This window comes from Mixophyes fleayi, unplaced genomic scaffold, assembly GCF_038048845.1.
Source record: "Mixophyes fleayi isolate aMixFle1 unplaced genomic scaffold, aMixFle1.hap1 Scaffold_35, whole genome shotgun sequence".
NCBI classification, from domain to species: domain Eukaryota; kingdom Metazoa; phylum Chordata; class Amphibia; order Anura; family Limnodynastidae; genus Mixophyes; species Mixophyes fleayi.
The window spans coordinates 1,944,582-1,957,363 of NW_027447498.1; the positions used below are offsets into that span (position 1 = coordinate 1,944,582).

A 12,782-nucleotide genomic window follows, 5' to 3' on the forward strand; every position below is an offset into this window, starting at 1 on the left:
GAAATGTCATTTAACTGCAAGGTGTCCAAATACCCCCATGTGATAGCGGCCTATAAGATTGGAATGTCTTAGTAATTAAGGCTTATAGCTAACAGTTTTATCCAGCATTTGTTTCAGTGGTGAACTCTTTGCTATATATTTATTTCTCTGGACATTGCTTATTTACCAGATTTGGATAATAAATTGAGAATTCTAACACTGGGATTTCACAGAGGACAACACCTAGGACATTGCTTAGACTAATTCAATATTAGTCCAATATTTTTAATAGGTTTTATATGTGATATACTAGATATGTTAGCTTATATATATGTTTATATCATCTATGTTTTATGCTCTCTCAATTCTGTTGTCCTACGTTTGTTTTCTGGCAGGTCCAGATCCTGCTCCGTGAGAGCTGCAGCGTAGCTGTATTAATCCAATCAGGGTCCCTACAGCGCCTACACATTGTATATGTACGTATAGCTAACAGGTTCTGTTATATTTGCGCTCACCTCATCCACAGAGGTGCTCTCATCATGATTTGTGTTGACGTCTGTTAAGGTTTCTCCTAATTTTTGGACATCAGTGTCTGGATACTTCCTTACACTCTCTTCTTGGTCCATATAGCTCTCTTGGCTGTCAAATAAACTGTCATCCATCGAAGACACGCTGTCCAACTGCTCTGACACACTCTGCTGCCATTCAGACACAATGTCCACCTTCTCTGGCACATCCTGCTGCCCTTCAGACACAATGTCCACCTGCTCTGACACACTCTGTTGTCCTTCAGACACAGTGTCCAAATGCTCTGGCACATCCTGCTGCCCTTCAGACACAGTGTCCACCTTCTCTGGCACACTCTGCTGCCCTTCAGACACAGTGTCCACCTTCTCTGGCACATCCTGCTGCCCTTCAGACACAATGTCTACTTGCTCTGGCACACTCTGCTGCCCTTCAGACACAATGTCCACTTGCTCTGGCAAACTCTGCTGCCCTTCAGACACAGTGTCCACCTTCTCTGGCATATCCTGCTGCCCTTCAGACACAATGTCCACTTGCTCTGGCACACTCTGCTGCCCTTCAGACACAATGTGCACTTGCTCTGGCACACCCTGCTGCCCTTCAGACACAGTGTCCACCTTCTCTGGCACATCCTGCTGCCCTTCAGACACAATGTCTACTTGCTCTGGCACACTCTGCTGCCCTTCAGACACAATGTCCACTTGCTCTGGCAAACTCTGCTGCCCTTCAGACACAGTGTCCACCTTCTCTGGCATATCCTGCTGCCCTTCAGACACAATGTCCACTTGCTCTGGCACACTCTGCTGCCCTTCAGACACAATGTGCACTTGCTCTGGCACACCCTGCTGCCCTTCAGACACAATGTCCAACTTTCCTGGTTGGCTCTGTTCTTGACCTCTTCTCTCCTGTGACTCTGGAACGGCGTCTGTTGTGTCCATCTCACTGATGGACCTCATGAGAGCACGCAAGTTCATTTTCCTCTTTGTAGATGTAGGGCGCAATGTAGTTGAATCAAACAAAGGGTCTAGAGGGAAGGGCATCCGTGAGATAGGTGCCTCTGCATTGGGTTTCCACAGATAATTGTGCCGTTGCTTACTACAATTGGTATGAGGGACGACATGGAGAAAAATAGGAAAAGATTAGGGTGTTCACTTAGATCACTAAGTCGACTAATTTTTTGCTATTGGTAGATTTCACATTAACCCAAATCCACACAAAATTTCCACACCTTATTTGTCAATTGCTTTGTTTATTATGGAATCAAAGCAAAACTAATTCGTTGGATGATTTCGAATATGTAACTTTTATTAAAATTATTATATGGATAAAAAAAAACACTTTTTAAGAAACCTAACGTTCAATAAAGTGTAAAAACAAACATAAAAATGGAATTTTGATGAAATGTTAGACCAAAACTGGTCCTTGTATTTAACCAGTGGATTCTTATTAGGCAATCTCAACGCTGAGAGTTAGTAACTATCCAGATATTTTGGATTTTAGATACATGTGGAAAGGAAAATCTAAATCATAGATGAAAAAAAAAATCTGACCTATTACCACCTTTTAACTCCTGTTCCTAAATACATATTGAATGATGTGTAATTTAATCTGTATGCAAAGGAGAGGCTACCAGTGAAGATTATTATCAATCTGCATTAAACCCAAAGATTATAAAGTGACATTAAAACATGACCAAAAAGTTCCTGGGATTGTGTGTGTACATCGATTTGTAGAATAAATTTATACAAATATGGTTCTAAAAATGTCTTATGATAAAAGAATTATAAGTCCATGTTCTCCATGTTGCTTACCTTGCTCCTAGGATACCTAGGTATGTCTGCAATTGTCGCAGGAAACCAGCATTAGGTTGTACAATGTTCCTTCTGTCCTTTACGTGTTTTAAAGCTTCTTCTAACTTCCACTCATACTCCTTCATGGCATAAGCGATAACGGTGGAGGCTGAGCGAGAGACACCCATCTTACAGTGTACAAAGACATGAGAGCCTTGGCGCCTGTGGAAGAGAGTCAGAAAAGAAGATTATTCTAAACTATTCTCACATAGAATTCTAGTATGTCAAAAAAACAAAACAAAACAAAAAACAACTCGGTGTCTGATCAGAAAACTATATAAAAAAAAATATGATTTAAGCACGGTCATGCAAAAATCATTTTCAGAAGTGTAAATAAGCTGATCAGTTGTTTAGCCTTTGTTTAGCCTTTATAAAAAGACAGCAAAACAATATACTAAGACACCAACAAGACTGTAAAGACAAACTATAGGCAATTGAAGTAAAAGGGATATAAAGGATAAGTTCACATTCCAATAAGCAATGTCCTTTAAAAACGCAATAATATTTCCCCAAGTATGGAGTATGGAGTACACTACAAAAGTACATTGCTGGCTTCTTATTGTCTGGTCCTTCTCTGTTATGACGTTCACAGGATGCCACACGACTCAATGTCCCGGTGCAGCTAGCTAAATGTGTGTGTGGGTGCAAGAGTCTAACTAACCCAAAGCCCACCACCATCATCATCAGCAGCTATTTATATAGAGCCACTAATTACGCAGCGCTGTATACAGAGAACACACTCACATCAGTTCCTGCCCCATTGGAGCTTACAGTCTAAATTCCCTAACACACGCACACACAGACAGAGAAACTAGGGTCAATTTGAAAGCAGCCAATTAACCTACCAGTATAGTTTTGGAGTGTGGGAGTAAACTGGAGCACCCGGAGGAAACCCACGCAAACACGGGGAGAACATACAAACTCCACACAGATAAGGCCATGGTCAGGAATCAAATTAATGACTCCAGTGCTGTGAGGCAGAAGTGCTAACCACTAAGCCACCATGACAAACCATTACCAATAATACAACTGAACAGGCAGTCACTAAGCAGCAGCTACCAGTAAAGTGGAACATATAGAGAAGCCACACACCTTTCTATTAGAAAATAAGTCTGCATCCTGCTATTGGTTTTATAGGCTTATAATATGGAAAAATCAGTACAATTTATAACACTAAGATTATAAAATGACTTATAAATATAAAAGTCAGGTTTATCTTGATTCCCTATGTCATAGTGAGAGAACCATATCTGTAGTTAAAGTCTTTCTTTGAGATTCAAAGTGTAAATAAAAAAGTATAAAAATATATTGTAATATTCAATTTTAATTTCTAGAGAGAATATATTGTGTGTGTATGGGAAAAAACAGGGGAATATAGTATACTGTTTATAGTAACCCCTAATCTGGATACATTTCTCATATATATGGAACAGTTTTAAATAGCAATTATTAAAGTGACAATCTATTTGTTATCTTCCATCTATTCATATAATATTCAAAGTGTCTATAAAATCTTAAACATTTTATTCAGTTATTAGTGGGTGGTGTACACATGCATTTGTTAGCAAACTGTTATGTTTACCCACTGTTAGGATGTCTGTAACAGGGGTGGAGGTTATATTTCACCCTCTCACTTGATGTCAAGCTAAATTAGCTGCTTGTAAAACCATGCTAAATCAGATTAGTGTAATTATTTTCTTTATGTAAGAAATACAAAATCATTATATCATTTATTATATTATATTATATTATTACATTACATTGTATTATATTATATTATATTATTACATTACATTGTATTATATTATATTATTACATTACATTATATTATATTATTACATTACATTGTATTATATTATATTATATTATTACATTACATTGTATTATATTATATTATATTATATTATTATATTACATTGTATTATATTATATTATTACATTACATTATATTATTTATTATATTATATTATATTATTACATTACATTGTATTATATTATATTATATTATTACATTACATTGTATTATATTATATTATATTATATTATTATATTACATTGTATTATATTATATTATTACATTACATTATATTATTTATTATATTATATTATATTATTACATTACATTGTATTATATTATATTTTTACATTACATTGTATTATATTATATTATCATTATATGACATTATATTATATTACATTACATTATAATATATTATAGTATATTGCATTATATTACATTATATTATTGCATTACATTATATTATAGTATATTACAGATCAGCAGGAGATGTATAAGCCAGAAAAAAATATAGTCTTCTGGTAACACTGCCTGGATGTGAGTCCTGAGGTGAGTGAGTAGTTACATGCCAGAGGGTAGGTGTAGGGGTGTGTGTGTGTGTGTGTGTATGTGTGTGTGTGTGTATGTCTGTGTGTGTGTCTGTGTGAGTGTATGTCTGTGTGTGTGTGTCTGTGTGTGTGTGTGTGTGTGTGTGTGTGTGTGTGTGTCTGAGCGAGTGTATGTCTGTGCGAGTGTATGTCTGTGTGTGTGTGTCTGTGTGAGTGTATGTGTGTGTGTGTGTGTGTGTGTGTGTCTGTGCGAGTGTATGTCTGTGCGAGTGTATGTCTGTGTGTGTGTGTCTGTGTGAGTGTATGTCTGTGTGTGTGTGTGTATGTCTGTGTGAGTGTATGTGTGTGTGTGTGTGTGTCTTTCTGTGTGTGTGTGTGTCTGTCTGTCTGAGTGTTTGTGTGTGTGTCTCTCTGTGTGTGTGTATCTGTGTGTCTATCTGTGTTTGTGTGTGTGTGTCTGTCTGTGTGTGTGTGTGTGTCTGAGCGAGTGTATGTCTGTGCGAGTGTATGTCTGTGTGTGTGTGTCTGTGTGAGTGTATGTCTGTGTGTGTGTGTGTATGTCTGTGCGAGTGTATGTCTGTGCGAGTGTATGTCTGTGTGTGTGTATATCTGTGTGAGTTATGTGTGTGTGTGTGTGTCTTTCTGTGTGTATGTGTGTGTGTGTGTCTGTCTGTCTGTGTGTGTGTCTCTGTGTGTGTGTGTGTGTGTGTGTATCTGTGTGTCTATCTGTGTTTGTGTGTGTGCCACATGTGTGTGTGTTTGTGTCTGTGTGTGTGTGTCTCTGTGCTCTCTACAGCAAATTCCGTAGCGCTTTACAATTGGGAACAAACATTAATAAGACAATACTGGGTAATACATACAGAGAGGTAAGAGAACCCTGCTCACAAGCTTACAATCTATGGGACAATGGGAGTTAGAAACACAAGGGCATGTGCTACATCATATTACACAATGGACCAGCTAGAACGCAAAGGTAAAAGTACTGAGTGGGCTGTGTGTGTACCAATGTTGGTCAGAAGGTTGTTGTCTTGTGTTAGCAGTGTAGAGGATAGTAATAGGGTAATCTAGGGAAATTAAGGTGATGGTTGAGGAATATCATGTCTGCCGCACAGAGACGGACGTCTGCTTCTGTTGCCGAGCTTCCGGGTCGGCGGTCACGCGTTCCGTTGCTAGGCAACGGAACGCTTCCCAGTAATTCCGGCGGTGGTGTTTAGCGTCACCACCGCCAATGATTGGACTACAGCTGTATAAAAGCCTCACTCTGGCACATGGTGAGTGCCAGAGTATTAGGTCTCATCCTAGCTCCAGCGTTCCTGTGTATTACCCGGCTTGTTACTGACTACTCCTGTTCTGTGCTCCCTGTGAATTTGACCTCGGCTTGATTGGATACTTCCTCCTGTGCTACCCTGACTACGGCTTTGGACTTCCCCTGTGGCATCTCCTGATTTCTCGGTTTGGACCCGGCCTGTACGACACCGCTTTCATCTACTGCTTCACTGGTTACTCCCTCTGAGGACCGCGACCTGCGTGCTCCCTGCAGCTAAGACCACACTCTCTTGTGGGGGTCCCTGGTGAAGACCAGGAACACGTTAGACTATGCGCCTCTTGGGTGAGTAGTGCAAAAACCAGTAAGCAAATACCCAAATCTGTGACAATAACCTTGTCTGAAGAGGTGGGTTTTCAGAGAACGCTTGAAGGTTTGAAGACTAGAGGAAAGTCTTACTGTGCGAGGGAGGGAATTCCACAAAGTGGGTGCAGCCCAGAAAAAATTCTGTAACCGAGAATGGGAGGATGTGATGAGAGTGGAAGAGATACGCAGATCTTGTGCAGAACGGAGGTGTCGAGTAGGGAGATATTTTGAGACAAGTGAGGAAATCTATGTCGGTGCAATTTTGTTGATGGCCTTGTATGTTATTAGAAGAATTTTATATTGGATTCGTTGAAATACAGGCAACCAATGTAGAGACTGACAGAGTGGCTCAGCAGAGGAATAACGGTTTGTAAGGAAATTCAATCTAGCCGCTGCGTGCAAAATAGATTGTAGGGGTTCAAGTCTGATTTTGGGAAGACCAGTAAGGAGGGAATTGCAATAGTCGATGCGGGAGATGATGAGTGCATGAATTAATGTTTTTGCGGTGTCTTGTGTCAGATATGTGCGTATTCTGGAAATGTTCTTTAGGTGTATGTAACATGATTTAGATATAGAGTTGATGTGGGGGATAAATGACAGTTGTGAGTCAAGGATTACACCTAGGCAACGAGCTTGCGGGGTGGGATTTATGGTCATGTTATCAACAGAAATAGAAATGTCAGGCAGGAAGCTTCTGTTTTTGGGTGGGTATATTATTAATTCTGTTTTTGAAAGATTGAGTTTCGAGTTAGCGAGAAGACATCCAAGATGAAATGGCAGAAAGACAGTCAGTAACGCGAGACAACACAGATGGTGAGAGATCAGGAGAGGATAGATAAATTTGTGTATTATCCGCATAGAGATGATACTGAAATCCAAAGGAGCTTATTAGTTTTCCAAGAGAAGTGGTGTAGATAGAGAATAGCAGAGGACCTAGCACTGAGCCTTGTGGTCTCCAACTGATAAAGGAAGCGGAGCAAAGGTGGATCCAGAGAAATTAACACTAAAAGAGGGATTAGATAGGTAGGATGAGAACCAGGATAGAACAGTGTCTTGAAGTCCTAGGGATTACAGCGTTTGTATGAGAAGAGAGTGGTCAACGGTGTCAAATGCAGCCGAGAGATCCAGGAGAATTAGGAGAGAGTAATGGCGTTTAGTTTTAGCAGTGATTAGATCATTGACAACCTTAGTCAACGCAGTCTCTGTGGAGTGTTGAGAACGAAAGCCAGACTGAAGAGGATCCAACAGGTTGTTTGCGGAAAGGAAGAGTGTGAGGCGAGTGTAGGCAAGTCTGTCTAGAAGCTTGGAGGGGCACGGCAGCTGAGAGATGGGACGGTAATTTGAGAGAGAGTAAGGGTCGGAATCTTGTATTTTTAGAATAGGAGTAATCACTGCATGCTTGTATAGTGATGGAAAGATGCCAGTAGAGAGCGAGAGATTACAGATTTTTGTTAGAGGTGAGATGAGCACAGGAGACAGGGATCTACCAATTTGCGAGGGAATAGGATCAAGAGGACAAGAGATAGAGTAGGAGGATAAGAAGAGAGTAGAAATTTTCTCTTCATTTGTGGGATCAAATGAAGAGAGGGTGTCAGAGGTTAGTGGGAAGGAATTGAGCCGATTGCTTGTAGAGGAAGAGTATACCAATTCTAGTCTGTTCTTATCAATCTTGTCCTTGAAATAGGAAGCAAGATCCTGGGCAATGATAGTAGATGGAAGGTTTGGGGTGGGAGGATGGAGAAGAGCTTTAAATGTCTTAAAAAGGCGTTTGGGGTTAAAAGCCTGAGCATAGATAAGAGATTGGAAGTATGTTTGTTTTGCAGTGTCCAGAGCATTTCGATAGGAGCGGTAGATAGAAGTATATGTGAAGAAGTCATTAGAGGTGCGAGATTTACGCCAGTGACGTTCTGCTTTACGGGAAAGTTTTGAAGTTTTTGCGTTGCTGTAGTGTGCCACGGCTGACATCGATGTCAACATGTAGTATGTAGAGTCGCTGGAGCCACTTGATCAATGGCCGTATTTGAATCTTCAAGTTTTTTAAGTTAACAATGAGTTGGATGCAAGTGTCAACATTTTAAAAATAATTAGCAGCTTAGAAACTCCAACACACCCATTAGGTGGCTGCCCAGTCTCGGTTTCATTTTTATATTAAACGTTATCCAAATCCATCCAGAGGAAGGCCCAAAACAGGCTCCTCGAGTCAAAGTTCTGGCCAGGGTATAACAACGGGAGTCCAGACCAGGACCTCAACCCCTTGGTAGGTCTTAAGGTATCCAGTGTTACCAGTCAGTTTTCGTCCAAATCCATCCAGTGGAAGGCCCAGACCAAGCTCCTCATGTTAAAGTTCTGCCCAGCGTGCACCAACGGGAGGTCTAACCTGGAGCCGAAACTTCCTAAAACCTGGCCAGGATCCAACTGGACCACCTTGCATTGGTTTAATACCAATCGGAACAGGGGTGTCCAAGTGCATAACCAGACAGTCAAAGAAACCAAATCCGCGAGTCAAAGTTCTGCCCAGCATAGTCGGTTTCTTCATAATCGGTGCAGGGGTGTCGAAGATATTCGCCAACAAACAAAGAAACATACAAACTTCTTATTTTATATATATAGATGTTTTCCAAATCCATTCAGTGGGAGGCGAAGAACAGGCTCCAGGGTCAAAGTTCTGGCCAGGGTACACCAATGTCAGGTCTGACTGGGACCTTTACCCCTTAAAATGTCTTCTGGGATCCAATGTTACTAGTCTATGAAGTTTTTGTCCAAATCCATCCAATGGAAGCTCAAAATAGGTTTCCCGGGTCAAAGTTCTGACGAGCGTACACCAATGGGAGGTCCAACCGGGACCCTAACCCCCCCATAACCTGCCCAGATTCCAACTGGACCACCTCACATTGGTTTCAACCCAATTGGTGTAGGGGTGTCTGAATGTATAATCGGACAGGCAAACAAACCAATTCCATTTAGTGAAAGGCCCAGACCAGGCTCCCTGGGTCAAAGTTCTGGCCTGTGTACACCAATGGGAGATCCGACCAGGACCTTAATCCCCTAATATGCCTTCTTGGAAGCAATGTTACCTGTCTGGGAGGTTTTTGTCCAAATCCATCTAGTGGAAGGCTCAGAACATTCTCCCCAGGTCATAATTCTGGCCAGCGTATACCAATGGGAGGTGTGATGGCTGGAAGGCTCAGAAGAGGCTCCCCTGGTCAAATTTCTGTCCTGTGTACACCAATGGAAGGTCCGACCAGGTCCCTAAATCCCTTAATATCTGCCCATTTCATCTGAATCGGTACAGAGGTGTGTAAAATATTGGCCTACAAGCAAACAAACAAACAAACTTCTTCTTTTATACATATAGATTATTAATTTCTTTAAAAATATTTTTGAGTGTATGAAAAGATAATTTAAAAATACACATAATTTACAGCTTTATTACATAATAAACTGACTGGATGTAATATCAGTTTAAAAAAATAACAGAGAAATGTAAAATTATATATATATTGTATATTATGTCCCACAGAACAGTTTGCAGAACAACCTGCTCAGGAAGAGAAGCTGGAATAGACCAAAGCAGATGTGGTGGTAGTCACTTTCCAGATGACAGTAATGCCAACAACAATGACACTGACATAAAAATCACGCATCAGTGTGACAATGAGTAAATATATACATACCATTAGATGTACAGTATCACCGACACCTGTTATAGCCGTCACCTCTAAATTGCTAATACGCAAAAGCCGGCAACTGCTAAGCTCGTCATTCACACTGCTCAGAGTGCAATTGGCGCTTTTAAGGTGGCAATGGGTGGACCTGCCATTACTACCAGCCTAGACTTGCAGCACTAGGGTGAATCTAGTTTGAGGGTGCACGGTGGCTTACTGGTTAGCACTTCTTCCTCACAGCACTGGGGTCATAAGTTCGATTAATGACCATGGCCTTATCTGTGTGGAGCTTGTATGTTCTCCCCGTGTTTGTGTGACTTTCCCCTGGGCGCTGCGGTTTCCTCCTACAAAAACATACTAGTAGGTTAATTGGCTGCTATCAAATTCACCCTAGTCTGTCTGTGCGTGTTAGGGAATTTAGACTGTAAGCTCTATTGGAGCAAGGTCTGATATGAATGAGATCTCTGTACAGCGACTGTTTTTTTTTTAACAAAAAAAAATAATATGATATTGTAGATTATACAACATAACCACAGGACCATGTCACTTGAATTTGTACCTAATTACCTAAGTAAAACAATAAAAGTTTGGACTATTTATTCTGTATTTAACGGTTAATCACTACTGCTACTACCAGATTGCATAAAATGTTGCTTTAAGTTAAAGTAAAATGGATTAGGACATTAAGAAACCAAAGTTTAAATGTGCAAATAAGAAGATAATAAAGGGAAAAAAAAACTAAGACTTACAAATACAACATTACCACAAAAATATTTTTTCTTTTTCTTTGGTGTGGGTTCTGGATCAGTGCTATGGCTGGTGGCGTCTTCCTCTCCTGATCCGCACACTAGCACGTGGTGGAGTCGGTACCTTGGGGGATGTACTAGGCTTTGTAGTTTGGCTGCTGTCACCTATTGTTGATGGCACAGGGTCATTAAAATATTTTGCATCTGGCCGCATGCCGGGACCAAATTTCCGGCAAGCTCTCTCACAGCCCCAGTCAGATTATTAGTTGCCGTTGTAATGTGAATAAGGCTTGCATCTCTTCACTCAAAACTGGTCGACATCTGAAACTGTGTATGATGGATTTGGTGTAGCTTTTTTATGCCTTTGGACAACTGCCTTTCAAATCCCGTCATTGTTTTCTAACAAAAGGCCAATAAATTTCATTGAACTTGTCTGAAATGTTCGACAGAGGCAGCCAAATTTGAAGCTGTGGATGGTTCCCCTTGGCTTGGTTGAGCTGCTTGTAGAAGACTCTATGGGTCAGTCTCCACAGACTCCACAACTTCAGGAAAGTTCTCCTAACATTCTGACATAATGTTTTCTTCCTCTTCCAGTTCGGGTGCTGGTGATTTTTCTAGTTTCAAATATTGCCCTCTGCTGGTTTATACTCTGGGGATGTTCGTTTGAAAATTAAACAAAATTAACAAATTAATAGACATTACCTGAACAAATTTACCATTTACCATTTGCAGGTATTTATGCCTACAGGATAATGTGTAATGACAGTCACATGAAATTTGTAGCCTCAATTTTTTTAGGTGTGTGTTTTTTGGTGAGAAAATGGCACAAATTTCATGTGACTGTCATTACACATTATCCTGTAGGCATGTTAGTACGGTGGGGGCCAATCAGATTCTAGCTTTCATTTATTTAGTGCATTCTACAAAATAACAGCTAGAATCTGATTGGTTGCTATTGGCAACATCTCCACTTTTTCAAACCCACCGGAAAACTCTCAGCTTGATACATTTACCCCCTTGTATGGGAAACCATGGGTTGTCATTACAGGCTACAGTGAAGACTAGGTGGATTAGGCTATGAGAAGACACTAAAAGACTTAGGGGTATATTTACTAAACTGCGGGTTTGAAAAAGTGGAGATGTTGCCTATAGCAACCAATCAGATTCTAGCTGTTATTTTGTAGAATGCACTAAATAAATGAAAGCTAGAATCTGATTGGTTGCTATAGGCAACATCTCCACTTTTCCAAAACCGCAGTTTAGTAAATCTAGCCCTTAGTCCTGGTTGTATATTTACTAAACTGTGAGTTTGAAAAGTGGAGATGTTGCCTATAGCAACCAATCAGATTCTAGTTATCATTTTGTAGAATGTACTAAATAAATGATAACTAGAATCTGATTGGCTGCTATAGGCAACATCTCCACTTTTTCAAACCCGCAGTTTAGTAAATTTACCCCCTTCGTCTGCTTATGTATGGTCAGCCAACATGTGTCCAGTGAATTTGAAAAGACAGAGGTCCGGGCTCACACACCTGCCCCCCTTCTTGCAGACAGCAGCAACCATTGTTAGTTTTTTGATCCCCATAAAGTTGTCATTTTCTACAAAAACATTTAACCCTTGGTGGTGTGGAGAAGGCGGGAAGTTGAAATGTTGTTTTCGACCACTGGGCAGCAAAACAAAAAATAAGATAATCCTACTGTCTTTGGCTGAATACATTATTATTATCATTTTAATTGATTAGGCATCTCTTTTACTTACTGTGATGAAGACAATGCTACTTCCACATAGAAGTACATTTCCATGGTAGCGATAAGAACTAAACTTTTTCACAAACTTACAAAAGTCTTTGAACTGTAAATAGTTTAGTAAATTAAAAAGTCAAAAAAAAAACCCAGCTAAAAATTGAAAGTAAAAGCTAGTCATAAATCGTGTCCCAAAGCCCCCTCTATAGAGGAGTAGAGACAATATTAGTGCAAACGTTTGGTTAGCAAAAAAAACCCCAAAATGCTAAAAGTGATTTCTCAGGAGATTCCCCTTATT

At 40.2% G+C, this 12,782-nt stretch overlaps 1 protein-coding gene across 1 annotated transcript; it reads right to left on the reverse strand.

The window, feature by feature from the left end:
• Nucleotides 1-380: 380 nt before the first annotated feature.
• On the reverse strand, nt 381-2,590 carry LOC142131523 (uncharacterized). The gene is made up of 2 exons (XM_075194396.1): nt 2,316-2,590; nt 381-1,599 (listed from the first exon to the last, which is right to left on the reverse strand). Exons 1-2 carry the CDS (start codon nt 2,480-2,482, stop codon nt 441-443), a joined length of 1,326 nt encoding a protein of 441 aa, XP_075050497.1. The 5' UTR covers nt 2,483-2,590; the 3' UTR covers nt 381-440.
• Nucleotides 2,591-12,782: the final 10,192 nt, after the last annotated feature.